At 41.8% G+C, this 12,606-nt stretch overlaps 1 protein-coding gene across 1 annotated transcript in view; it reads right to left on the reverse strand.

The window, feature by feature from the left end:
* The window catches only part of MAOA (monoamine oxidase A), a 76,321-nt gene extending 64,522 nt beyond the window's left edge, over nt 1–11,799 (reverse strand). The window contains exon 1 of the mRNA XM_017502065.2: nt 10,766–11,799. Coding sequence (XP_017357554.1) covers nt 10,766–10,838 — 73 coding nt within the window. The 5' untranslated portion in view covers nt 10,839–11,799. The remainder of the gene's footprint in view (nt 1–10,765) is intronic.
* Nucleotides 11,800–12,606: the final 807 nt, after the last annotated feature.

Below are 12,606 nucleotides of genomic sequence, written 5' to 3' on the forward strand. Positions count from 1 at the left end.
AGTGCCTTGTAGACCACAGCAAGCCTCTGGGTTTTGGTCTAAGTATGGTGGGGGCTACTGGAGGCTTATAAGTAGGGGAGTGATTCATCTTATTTTAACTTTTTAAAAGATCATCCTGGTTTCTGTGAGGAAAACAGACTGTAGTGGGGCAAAAGAGGAAGGAAGTACAGAGATTAGAAAAAAGGCATCCCTAGGATGGAGCCTGGATGTTGCGGTGCCCAAATGCTTGTTGCAATGAATAGAAGAACCACATACTAAGAAAACAAAACCATGCTTATGTGGATGAGGGCAACAGGGAAGTTTCTAATGCCACCTAGATTATTACATCTATCTCAAACAACTAAAAAACATTGACAAAACATTGACAAGGATAGGGTGCCATGTCATTTTAACCTTTATGTCTAAGTAAGTTAATTCTCTATTATTCAGTGAAGTGGTCTCTGGCCAACAGAATTCTTACATAACTGCACATTTGGACTCTTGGACTGAAGACTCCAAAGACTATAAAAAGTATAGTCAAACATCAACTGGCCAAGAGATCATGGTGGCTTGGACAAAGGCAAAAGACTACAATGGCTTGGGTGGGGATAACTGTGATTGCAGTTGTGGGAAGCGGTGAGATACAGAACATATTTTGAGGCTACAGCCAATAGGATTTGCTGCTGGAATGGATGTGGTATATGACGAAACAGAGGAACCAAGAATGGCTCCAAGCTTTTTAACCTGAGCAACTGGTTAAATGGTAGTACCATTTACTAAGTTGGAAACAGCCAGGGAAAGAAGAGTTATGGGGAAATATCAAGTGTCTTGTTTTAGATGCATTAAGCTTGAGATGCCTACATGAGCTAAATGTGTGTTGCCAAAGAGCAGAAATGTGTTACACATCTTTGCAACCCTAGGATGGAGCCTGCACATTGCAGTGCCCAAATACTTGTGTCAATGAACGGAAGAATCACATACTGAGAAAACAAAACCATGCTTATGTGGATGAGGGCAACAGAGAAATTTCTAATGCTGCCTAGATTATTTTTATCTCAAGCAACTAAGAAACTTTGACAAGGATAGGGTGTCATGCCATTTTAACCTTTATGCCTAAGTAGGTCAGCAGATTCTAAATACTGCTAGCACATTTTCTGATCTTTGAACCAGCATTGTGCTTTTTGGCAAAAGACAACAGAGAATATCAGTGTATACACAAACTTGCCCTTGATACATAAAACCATTCCTATCTATCTAATCTATACCTATGCCCATCTGTATTTTGTACTTCCTTTCAGATATGTAATTCTCTGCTTTTGGAAAGACCAAATTTTCTAATCCCTTTGATAGGCTAAAAAAGATAGGGCTGTCTCAAGTAATAAACAGATGAAAGCTAACAATTAACTTCAATTTGCCCTGAATTCAACAGACTGGTTGTCTAGACAGTCCTAATTTATTTGATTATTGTTCAGCATTCATCTTCACTTTAGATAAAAACATCTCATCCAAGTTAGGGAATGCAATTACCCCTTAATTCATTATTCATCCCATTCTTTTATTGAAACTTAAAATACACCAGGGACACTCCATATTCCTGTCCTTGGATTCTGCACACCAGGATGGGATGTAGTTTAAAGCAGTGGTTCCCTAAATGTTTTATGGAACACGAGTCCTCAAGAAAGATGCTCTGGGGAAAAGTATCAATGTTCATGAAAGTTGAGACACCATATACTGTTTCTCCTTCTGGGAAATTCCTGGTGCACATTGGCATATGGTCCTGAGAAGTCCTGCAGTAAAAAGATCCACTTAACTCAGCATTTATCCACCCTCTGCTTTTTAAAAAAATGTATACCTGAAAACACACTTTAGGAAAGCTTGTTTCATCTCTTATAAGATTGATTGTTCCAATAGTATAATAAACTCCCAAAGGAAAGGTCCTAAGTGAACAAATGCCTAGAGCACAAGCTGAGCATGTCAGAGCAAGGTTTTAGTGTAGCTATGGTGTATACTTTGATGCCTGTCTAGTCATTTCTCTTTATTCCTGAAAGTGACATCTTTCTTCAACTTTGATATTCTTCATCACCTAGGAATGTGTACAGAGTACACTGCATGATACATTAAGTTAATTCTCTATTATTCTGTGAAGTGGTCTCTGGCCAACAGAATTCTTACATAACTGCACATTTGGACTCTTGGACTGAACACTCCAAGGACAATGAAAAGTAAAGTCATCAACTTATATTGCCTCATCTGCAACTCATACACCCAAAGCAGAAAAGCAGAGAGCAAAACCCACAAATATTACTCAAGTCATATAGTGGTGTACAATTGACAAATATTTACTTAATGAATGAACAGATACATACAAGCAAGAAAATGATCTTCAACTTAGGCTACAGCTCCCAGCTAACTCATTTAATCTAGAAACAGTCACTTTAAAGGTCATCTTCATTACATTTCAGAATTTACCCAAAATCTATGACACTTCTGTCAAGTATTTCCTCCATGAAATCCTTTCCTTGTCACTTCCTCCAGGTAGAATTGATTCCTCCCTCCTCTGCGCTGATATTGAACCTCTGAACCAACTTCAAGTATGAAGAGCATTTCAGGCTCATCGCTATAACCCCTGTGACATAGAGGTTACATAGAGTCTATGCCTCACACAAGTCACTGAATAGACGATAGGCTAATGATACTTTAAACAATCTTTGAAAACTACTAAAAGAAATCATCTCAACCACCACAGCCTTCCGTTTCCTTCACTAATGTTTTCTCTCAAATTCTTTCTTTTCGAAACATGTCAAGTTCACTTCTGTAGTTACTATGGACCTAATGTAGGAAATGTAGGTGCCTTCATTTCCAGCCTGAATGTGTTCACTCTTTTCATCATGGTCTCCTCAGAAATTCATTACCAGTAACTGTCTAAAGATGTAATGAATCCTCTGAAATATTTTTCACCACTTTCATGAAGTCTTAGTATCAGCTAAAAATAATTACACTACTGGGACAGTGACACAGAAGAGGCTTCCAGAACACTGGCGTGGTGCAAGGGAGAAAAACATCTATGCATAAAAACATCTATGCATTTTTTGCGAAAAAGCCCAATAGCTTTCATCAGATTTTTGAAGAGATATTCGGTCCAAAAGGTCAAGAATCACTGATCTAAACTATCCCAACAATCTCTACATATCCTAAATGCACTAGGAATGAACTTTCCAAAAAGGAAATAGATTTGTCATATGAAAGTCATTTTACTTAATAGGGTGTCCCATATTTTTAAATGTAAATGTTCAGAAAGCAATAACATTCCCTGTGATACCTTATAATATATAAACTACTGTCAAGCAACAGTCACTATATTATAAGTTTTAGAGTATCAACCTCCAAAGTAAAGCAATAATAAAGTTTACTGCAGATCTATGGATGAGCTGACAAAGCAAGTCCAGTGAGGTGAGGAATAAAAAGAGCACTGTCCTGGAAGTCAGTATTTTAGGCATCTATGGACAAGCTATACAGCTAAGAATTTTGTAGGATTTGGTAATTCACTTGACCCCTCTGAGCCTCTGTTTCAATCCCTTTGGGCTCTTACAGGTCACCATTCTATGACCCTTGGACATGGTTAATATATAATTACTTCAACTCTTAAAGCTATCATCTGTTTTTTATGTTCTCAACACTCTTACCTAATCAGTCAATTAAATATTGTTAATGAGTGTGCTTTGTTTACTTTGGCCTAGCAAAAACTACAAAAGCGTTTTTAAAGTCTCAGAGAAGCCACAAGGAAAGTGTGAATGAGCACCTGTGGAGAGACCCAGGCCCTGATTTAAGTTTGTGAAGAATGTCTGTATGAGAGAGAATGCAAACTCTTCCCAGAATCAAGCATGGAAGAAAAAAACTGTTGAGGAGGGTCCAAGAAAGAAAGTCAAAAAGACAATCTTTATGAAATTGACTAATTACTAAGAATTCCTACCAGAAGATATATCACGTATAACGTAATCCAACTTCTTGGATGACAAAACCACAGTTTAAAGACTTTAAACTTCCCCAATATACAGTCATAGATGGCAACATAACAAGAAATAGATTGTCTGAAGGAAAATAGAAATTGCTGGTAAAAATATAAAATATTTGTCATTATAAAGGAGGACAAACAGTCCCAAAAATCAATTTGTCTTAAATGCTCACAACATTTAGAAACTGTTTTGAATTTTGAAGTTCTAACTACTCAAAATTAAAATGAAAAAAAAAAAAACTATCATTATGAAATCTATCCATCTCATACATACAAGTATATTCCTTAACAAGTATTTATTAGGTGTCTATATTTTATTTATTTATAAGAAGGAGTCCTGCTCTTGTCATCCAGGCTGGAGTGCAATGGTGTGATTTCGGCTCACTACAACCTCTACCTCCTGGGTTCAAGCAATCCTCCTGCCTCAGCCTCCCAAGTAGCTGGGATTACAGGTGTCCACCACCATGCCTGGCTAATTTTTGTATTTTCAGTAGAGACAGGGTTCCACCATGTTGACCAGGCTGGTCTCCTGACTTAAGGTGATCCACCCACCTTGGCCTCCCAAAGTGCTGGGATTACAGGCATGAGCCACTGCACCTGGCTGGGTGTCTATATTTTCTAAATCACAGGGTTGGGGACCGTATATGTAATATAAAACTACAATACAACCTTACTCTTTCTGAGTACACCTGAATGCAAATACCGCAAGATTTTTCATAGGTTAAAATATTTCTATGCCACAACTGCAAAAAGATTGTGACCCAATATTCACTAATAATGACTTTCTATGTTTCTTTTTCTCCATTATTGGTATCTGTAATGTATGGAATTATGCTATACTTAGATCTATTGTTAAATACATTTTTCTCAATAGCTGAGGATTATGTAACAATTCAAATCAATAAGTATTGACTAAATGCTAAAATTTTCCATTAAATGACAGATAAATCCAAAACCTCCTTGAACCACGAAGATTAAAAAAAAAATCAGAACACAAATAAATGTAATTCTTGTATTCTTTGTTCAGCATAAAAAGAGTTTATGAAGTAAAAACATCCTAGTTTATTTTTCAGAAAAATAAAATATAAAATAGGGGCAGAGAAGCATCCTAAAAGCCACAAAATTAATGCTCAGCCCACACTGAACCTCAGTCTATTTGAATAACTAAGGCACCAAAAATAAGCACCATTTCTTAAATGGAGGCTTTTCTTAATCACTGCAAAACCACACAGTACGTGCTGCCAAGTTCTGGGTTTAAATGCCTTAAATGTGTCCTAGCAGAATAATTTTTATGGGTGATATATTTCGGCAAAAAGGGAAATTGTGGTATGTTGCGGACTCAATCATCGGAATGCTGAACATCAGTCATTTTTCTTGCAAAATGGCTTTTCTGTCTGTCAGATGATAAGAAGGATTCAATTCCTGCTGGTTTTACACAGCACTGAATTCTGGGCAGCTAGTGTTCTTAATTCTTTTAGCAGAGCTCAGCTCATAGACAAAAATGGAGAAGAGTTCTATTGCTTAAACATTATTTGGACACGAAAAGGTCTTTCTACATGACCCTTGGAATTTAATTGCAAAAAAATAAAATGAAGAAACACTTGATTCACCCAGGACAATCCAGTGTTATGACTAAGGCATCTTCACTGCGTACTCGCTAACCATTCACAGTTCACACAGGAACAAAAATCATGGGTAGACATGGCACACGGGGGTCATCTCAATAGCTACCAGGATCACATCCCTAGAGGCATAGGAAACAACTATTTTCATTCCCACTCTCCATTGGGAAATTGAGCACTGCTCATGCATGGCTTACAACCTCATGACTGTATCTGTGCTCCTCTAGTCTCTCCTGTATGGTATGTGTTTTTTCCATCCTCTTATCTCTACCTGTTAAAATTCTACTTATCTCTCAAGATCCCTGCACTTTGTTCATATTCAGAACATTAATATTTATCTCACTGCATTGATATTTATCTCACTATATTCATATCAATTATTATCTCACTGTATTCATGTTAATTATTCACCCACTTGATTACTTCTTCAAGAAGATAGGAGTACTTTATGTGCAGGGATGCTACTTACTCATCTTTATATACCTCTTTCTTTCCCCATGATCTGGTCACTGATTAGCATATGTATGGGTAGAGGCTCCTGACATGCTTTAACAAGACAGAGCTACCTCTACTCATAATGCTAATGCGTTGAAAGCTACAGCCATCTGGCCCTAATCACTAGCAAGGTGCTGTCAAGAAGATTAAAATCTTAGGTGATTGGACTAGATTGCCTTTTAAAGCCCCTTTGACCCAAAGACTCAAATTCCAAACAGACTCATGAAAGAAGTATACATTGTGCCCTACGGGTAGGCTTTTTTCTCATTTCCTTTTCTTCTCTCCCTAAAGAGAGCCATTTCAGAAATTCTCAGTTGAGGACAGATTTTAAATTCTTCTACCACTGTTTTTCTGTCATTTATTTTATCTGTGGTAGCTCATGAGTAAGAACTAGCACCTGAATTCAGTGGACTGAGCCATTATCCTTAAAATCAAATCATGAAATAAGAGATAGAAAATAAGGGTAAATTGTTTGTTAAGTACAGATTACACGCTCTACAAGAGGAGAGAAAAATCAATGGGAGCCAGAGTAATCAAGGAAAGGATCTTCAACCAAGTATTGCAGGATAGATAGAATATAAATGTAAGAGAGAAGCACTGCCATGTTAATTAAGAAAGATAAAAGCAGAAAAGGCATGAAGGGACAAAATAAACGTAATGTAGCCCGAGGACACGAGGCAGTGAGACTAAAGCTCAAACCCATGTTGGAAAATAGTAGGAAATGCTACTTGTCCAACAAAGTGGGACAAATAATTGGAGGCATGATGGGGGCGGGGTAGGGAGGTGTCTGAGAGGCTGCTAATAGGAGAGCATTGAAGGCCCTGAACAGAGGTGCAAGGTGATGAAATAAGTGTTTAAGAAAAATCAAGTCTGGGAGAACACTGCAAGTAAGATGAACATAATGGGAGAGCCATTATTGTAAAGGGTGGCCACTGGGAAGGGGGTCATAACCAGGTAGCTTCAGGGGTCAAGAGCTTTTGCAACAACATTGATGGAACTGGAGGCCATTAGCTTAAGTGAAACAACTCAGAAATAGAAAGTCAAATACTATATGTTCTGACTTGTAAGTAAGAGGTAAATAATGTGCACACACAGACATAGAAGTATGGAATAATAGACATTGGTGACTGGAAGGGTGTGTGGGCAGGAGGAAGGTGGATGATGAGAAACTACCTAATGGGTACAATGCACATTACGCGCCTTATGAATACACTAAAAGTCCAGATTTCACCACTACACAGTCTATCCATGTAACAAAATTGCAGTTGTATCCCTTACATTTATACAAATACAATAAAAAGAGTATGTCCTGATGATGGGGGGAGAGAGGTCATCATAGAGAAAGGCGAGGAGAGATAGCCCCAAAGGGGAGTGAGAAGGATCTGCTAAAAGGGTGCAGAAGATGAAAGATAATATTGTGTAAAAAATTATGGAAGGGATGGTGTGCTAAGAACAGAGTCAAGGAACTGAGGAAAAGCTGGATTGGCTACCAGAGTAGCTTTGGTACATGTTAAATCTGTATTCAAGCATGAAATACCCAGGAGCAGATAAGCTATGGGACAGGAATTCAGAGAAAGAAGAGGATTTAAATTAGAGACTTGAGAGCTTTCTACAGATAAGAGACAGCTGAAGTCCTAGAATGAGAAAGAGAGGGAGAGAGTCCCTAAGAGCCCCAAAGTGATGGACAGTGGAACCTTTGAAAACCAGATGTTTGCAAGAATATGAGCACAATGAAAAGGATAGAAAAGCAGCAATCAGCGCAGGATAAAAATTCAAGATCCAATAGCATCACAGTAAACATGAAAGGAGTTTTAAAAAGGAATGGGTGATAGATGATGAATGATGGTTAAGGACCAGAGCATTTTAAAGACATCACTAGACCAACAAATCAGCAGGGCTATTTCCCCTCTCAACTACCAACATACTATACAGAATTATTTGATAGTTAGGCAGGAAAAGAGGTTGTGGCTATAAGACACAGTCTATTTTGTGTTTTATAATGACAAATAAGGAGACACATCAAGATTCTGCCATTCTCTGTGCAGAGAGAGTAATTGAAAAATAATGTTGCAAATACGGATCAATTTTGAGTAATGTCACTTAGAATATGTACTCTTCTGGGGTGTATATAATAGAAGTAACACTGCTGATGCTACGGATTGGCAATGTATTATGAATATGTGGGTAACCTATCAAAGTGTGCAAGTCCTAACAAAAGTTATAAAGAACATCTAAAGGCATATAAAACTGCCACAGGGACTATTAAGTAATTCATGGGATATTGCCAGGCACAGACAAAGATGGTTTGTTTCTGAATTCACAAGAATGCTTGGGAAGTTATATTTCTTACCTGCTCAGGAAACACTCAGTTTATGTCCAGGATATAACAAGAGCCACACTTGCAACTACTTTCATTTTAGCTGTGAACCATCTGGGAAGGTAACACAGGTAAAAAACAATGCTTCTGATCAGTCTGAGTATTAAAATCACTCAGATCTGACTGATGGAGATGACATTAGAGGAAGCCAAGTGCTTTTTCCAGTGCCACTGAAACTGGCCTCTGGAATAGGGGTGTGAACTACTGTGCAAGAAATGCCCTCTACTTCCCCCAAACAAAAATAAAGGAATAATTAATAGTGACCATGGACAGATTCAGGTTTTGTGGGTCCTAAAACTTATATAATTTGGGTACCATCTCTAAGAAATAAGAAAGTAAAATTGCAAATACAGGACTGAGTATGAAACTGGTTATTTATTTAGAATGAGAACCAGAAGAGACCTACAGTTATAAGACCATAAAACATAAAGGTTATCAGCTACATGGTAAATTACCTCTGCTAATGACCAAGTATTAAGCATAAAGTACTGCATAGAAAGGGAGGAAGAGCAGGTAATAAGGAAGAGGAAAAAAAAAATGTCCCTTAAGGAATTCTGGAGACTGAATAAGAAAAAAGACTAAGAATAAAACCCCAGAAAGAACTCTGAATTGCAGAATACAGATGGTATAGAGATGGGAGAGAACCCAGAAGCCCTAGTCAATGTATATAACACATTGTCATCATATTTATTTTCCAGCGATTTACAACCATATTGCTTTTAGAAGCCTTGCCTAGTGGGACCAGATTTTGGGAAACACCAGGCCACTTCACTGCAGGTACTCAACAAGTGTTTGCTGAATGAATGAATAAGTAAATGCATGAAGAGAAACAAGGGAAATACTCCTTTTTCTTACTCTCCACAGGGAGCTGCTTTCCTCTGATGCCCCAATATACATGCATGTTTTTCTTGGCACTGGCTGGAATTGTCAAAGCAACAGTTCATGCCAATCTCTTCTCTTGTTCTGTTCAGGATAAACATGTGACTGTTTTTCCTGAACAGGCCAAGTCAAAAGCTATCTCTACCGAACATTAACTTGTAAGCATGTTCAGAGTCTCCTCAAAAGGATTATATATAAAATGGCTACTGTGGGGTCACTCTACTTACTGCCTCCCATCATCTTTCTCTTTCTGAATCAGATCCTGCAGGGATATCTCAGAAATTATTAACACCTAGTGGGGGGAGGATAGGTCAGTGTGGGATTCTAGCCAGGGCTGAAAGGCAACAAAATTCCTACATTTCAAACATTTCACCAATGATGGTAACATAAGTGACAATTTATATATCAATCATGATGAGGCTTCCAGGAAGATATTGAAAAGCCTCATGCACCACTCACTTGGTTAGCTACAAATCCAAGCCAGGACCAGGGCAACCCTGGCCCACCAACTGGCTCATCAGAAGACAAGATTTAGGTGGTGGGAGCTCTTAGTGAAAGGAGGAAGGAGGATATAACAGGGCACTCAGCCCCTGCTTCATAAAGGGATTCTCTTTGGACAATAAATACCCTACACCTTCCTGCAGGTTCATATATATATACATACACACACACACACACACACACACACACACACACACACACACACACACACACACAGGAATAGTTTAAAAGCTTAACCCCCTCCCCTCTTTTTTTTTTTTTTAACCTTTTCCTAAAGAAGTCTGCCTTCTTCCTCTTCACCTACTAAATTTTCTACTTAAAATAGAGAAGAGCAAGACTGGAATAACACTACTGCTACCTCAATACTACAGAAATCTGTATCCTGATGTTCTGTTTAGGGCAAAGGATATGAAATCAGTGAGGCAAAGCAGTCACCTCAGTAATTAGGACTGCAGGTCTTAAATAGGAGAATATCTTTCAGCCACTTCCAAGCTAGGTAATTCGACCTCAAGAGTTATTGAAACTCCCCAGATCTGTTTCTTGGTTTTACAAAACGGGAATGAATTTAGTTCCCACCTCTCGGAACTGTTGAGGACTGAGAAAATCCATGTAAAGAGTTAAATATAACTGCACAGCAAAAGCTAATTAAATATTAGTACATGGTAACTAGTACAGGGTAAATTTAATAGTAGTAGTAAAATTATTGTGTCTGCCTCCCCCAGTCACACCACCAGCAAAACGGGCACAACCCCCACTCCCACCTCGCAAGATATGGGGCCAAGCCACGGATACACTACACTCTCGCATGCACGAGAGACCCCCAAACGCCACAGTGCTACTGCAGCTTCCCCACCCCTGACTGCCAGCGCCCCCCAAACCATCGCTACAGTCCACACTGACCTGAAATGCCACCTCCGATCACGACCACGTCGAACATGTGGCCCTCTACACTCGCCTTCTCTTGGCTAGTCATGCTTCCGTTGATACTGTCCTGGGTCGTAGGCACAGGAGTGGGGACCGCAAAGGGTGGAAAGGACCCTTCTACCAACTCCCCCGGGGAGTCTGGGGGCGGAGCCGATCCTTCTTTTGATATCCGGAGGTGGCCGGGCACTGAGGGCGGGGCGAACCCTTTTGCTGATACTCTGGGAGCGCCCAGGGGCGGAGCTGATCTTTCAGCTGATGCCCGGCGGGAGCTGGGCACTGTGAGCGGGGCGGACCCTTGTACTGATGTTCGGCGAGAGTTATTAGGTTTAGAAGGTCCTTGGGTCAGCAGTTGGAAAGGATTGTTGGTGGCAGGAGGATCTTGTATTGAGCCCCGCGGAGTGTCGGGCACCGAGGGTGGTGGAGACAACAGGCTTGATGCTCGGGAGGTGTTAAGGGGTGCAGGAGGTGCTCGTGGCGTTACTCGGGAAATGTTATTGGGTAGGGGCGGTCCTGGTACCAAAACCCAGGGGAAGCTGGGCGCTGTGGATGTAGCAGATCCCTGTACTGACACTTGGGGGGTGTTATTGGGTGTAGGTGCTTGAAATGACAGTTGCGAAAGGTCGCTGGGTGTGGGAGGTACCGGCACAAATATCCAGGGGTAGCCGGGCACTGAGGTCAGGGTGTAACCCGTGGGCAGGGCTGGCCCTTCCACCGAATCCCGGGGGGTGCTGAGCACAGATGAAAAGGCCGAGCCTTGTAGTGGCTCTAAAGACCAGTCTACGGACGGGGTAGGTCTTGTTACTGATACCCGGGGAATGCCGTCGTTGTGGCTGGAGGTTGTGGCGGCCCCATCGGAGGAGTTGGAGCGGGTGGTGGACTCCGGGATCCGCCTGCCCAAAATGTAAGCGCTGAAACCTGCCAAGCTACTCTTGGAGTCGGAGTCAGTACTAAGGTTACTTGTGGTGTTGATTTGAGAGGGTATGCTGGTGCTCCAGGAGGCGGCCTCGGCCGTTGAGGACATGCTCCACTGGGAACTACCTGAAGGATTGGAGACGGTCCGCCATTCCGAACGGATGCTCCATTCGGACGGGTTGTACGAGGTGTAGTCAAAGCTGGAGGCCGGGTTCGGGACCTGGGCAGTTGCGCCCCTGGCTTCAGGAGGACCCTCCGCCTCGCGCCCGCTCCCGGCGTCGATGCCAGTGCCGGTGCCGGTCCCGGTGTCAGCGGCGGTGCTGGCGCCGGTCCCGGTCCCGGTGCCAGTGGCGGTGCCGGTGCCGGTGCCAGTGGCGGTGCCGGTGCCGGTGCCGCCGGGAGAGGAGGCTGAGTAGTTTGTATTCATGATTCAAGTTCTTTGTAGCACTTTGGACGCTAGCGGCGGCGTTCCTCTCACCGCAGCCCTTCTCCACAGTCAGGCTGCTGCCGGTATGCACTCTTGGCGGCCAGTCCCGGGCGCCCGGCCCAGTCGGGGGCGGGGAGATGTGGTTCTAGCCCGGCCGGGCCCCGCCTTCCCGGTCTGCCTGCCGGCTGGCGCTAACAACCCAGCCACTGGGCGTGGCCGGGCGATGCCACTGCATGGGGGAGTCGCCGTGAGCTGGCGAGAGTTGGGAAGTGGATGTGGGTGTAACCGTGTCGGGTCTCAACTTAGTGCTTTCATTCTTTGGCTTTAACTAAAAGCTAACTGGCCACGAGTGAACTTAAGGAAGCAGATATTTGAAGGAGGCGGAGCTGGGCAGGATCGGAGGGTCACAGGGTGCTGCCCGACTTGGTCTGGCCCTTTTATGACGTCATCAAGGGCCGGCTGAGGTCTGCGCAGCCTC

Source organism: Cebus imitator, unplaced genomic scaffold, assembly GCF_001604975.1.
Source record: "Cebus imitator isolate Cc_AM_T3 unplaced genomic scaffold, Cebus_imitator-1.0 Scaffold289, whole genome shotgun sequence".
Classification (NCBI taxonomy): Eukaryota; Metazoa; Chordata; class Mammalia; order Primates; family Cebidae; genus Cebus; species Cebus imitator.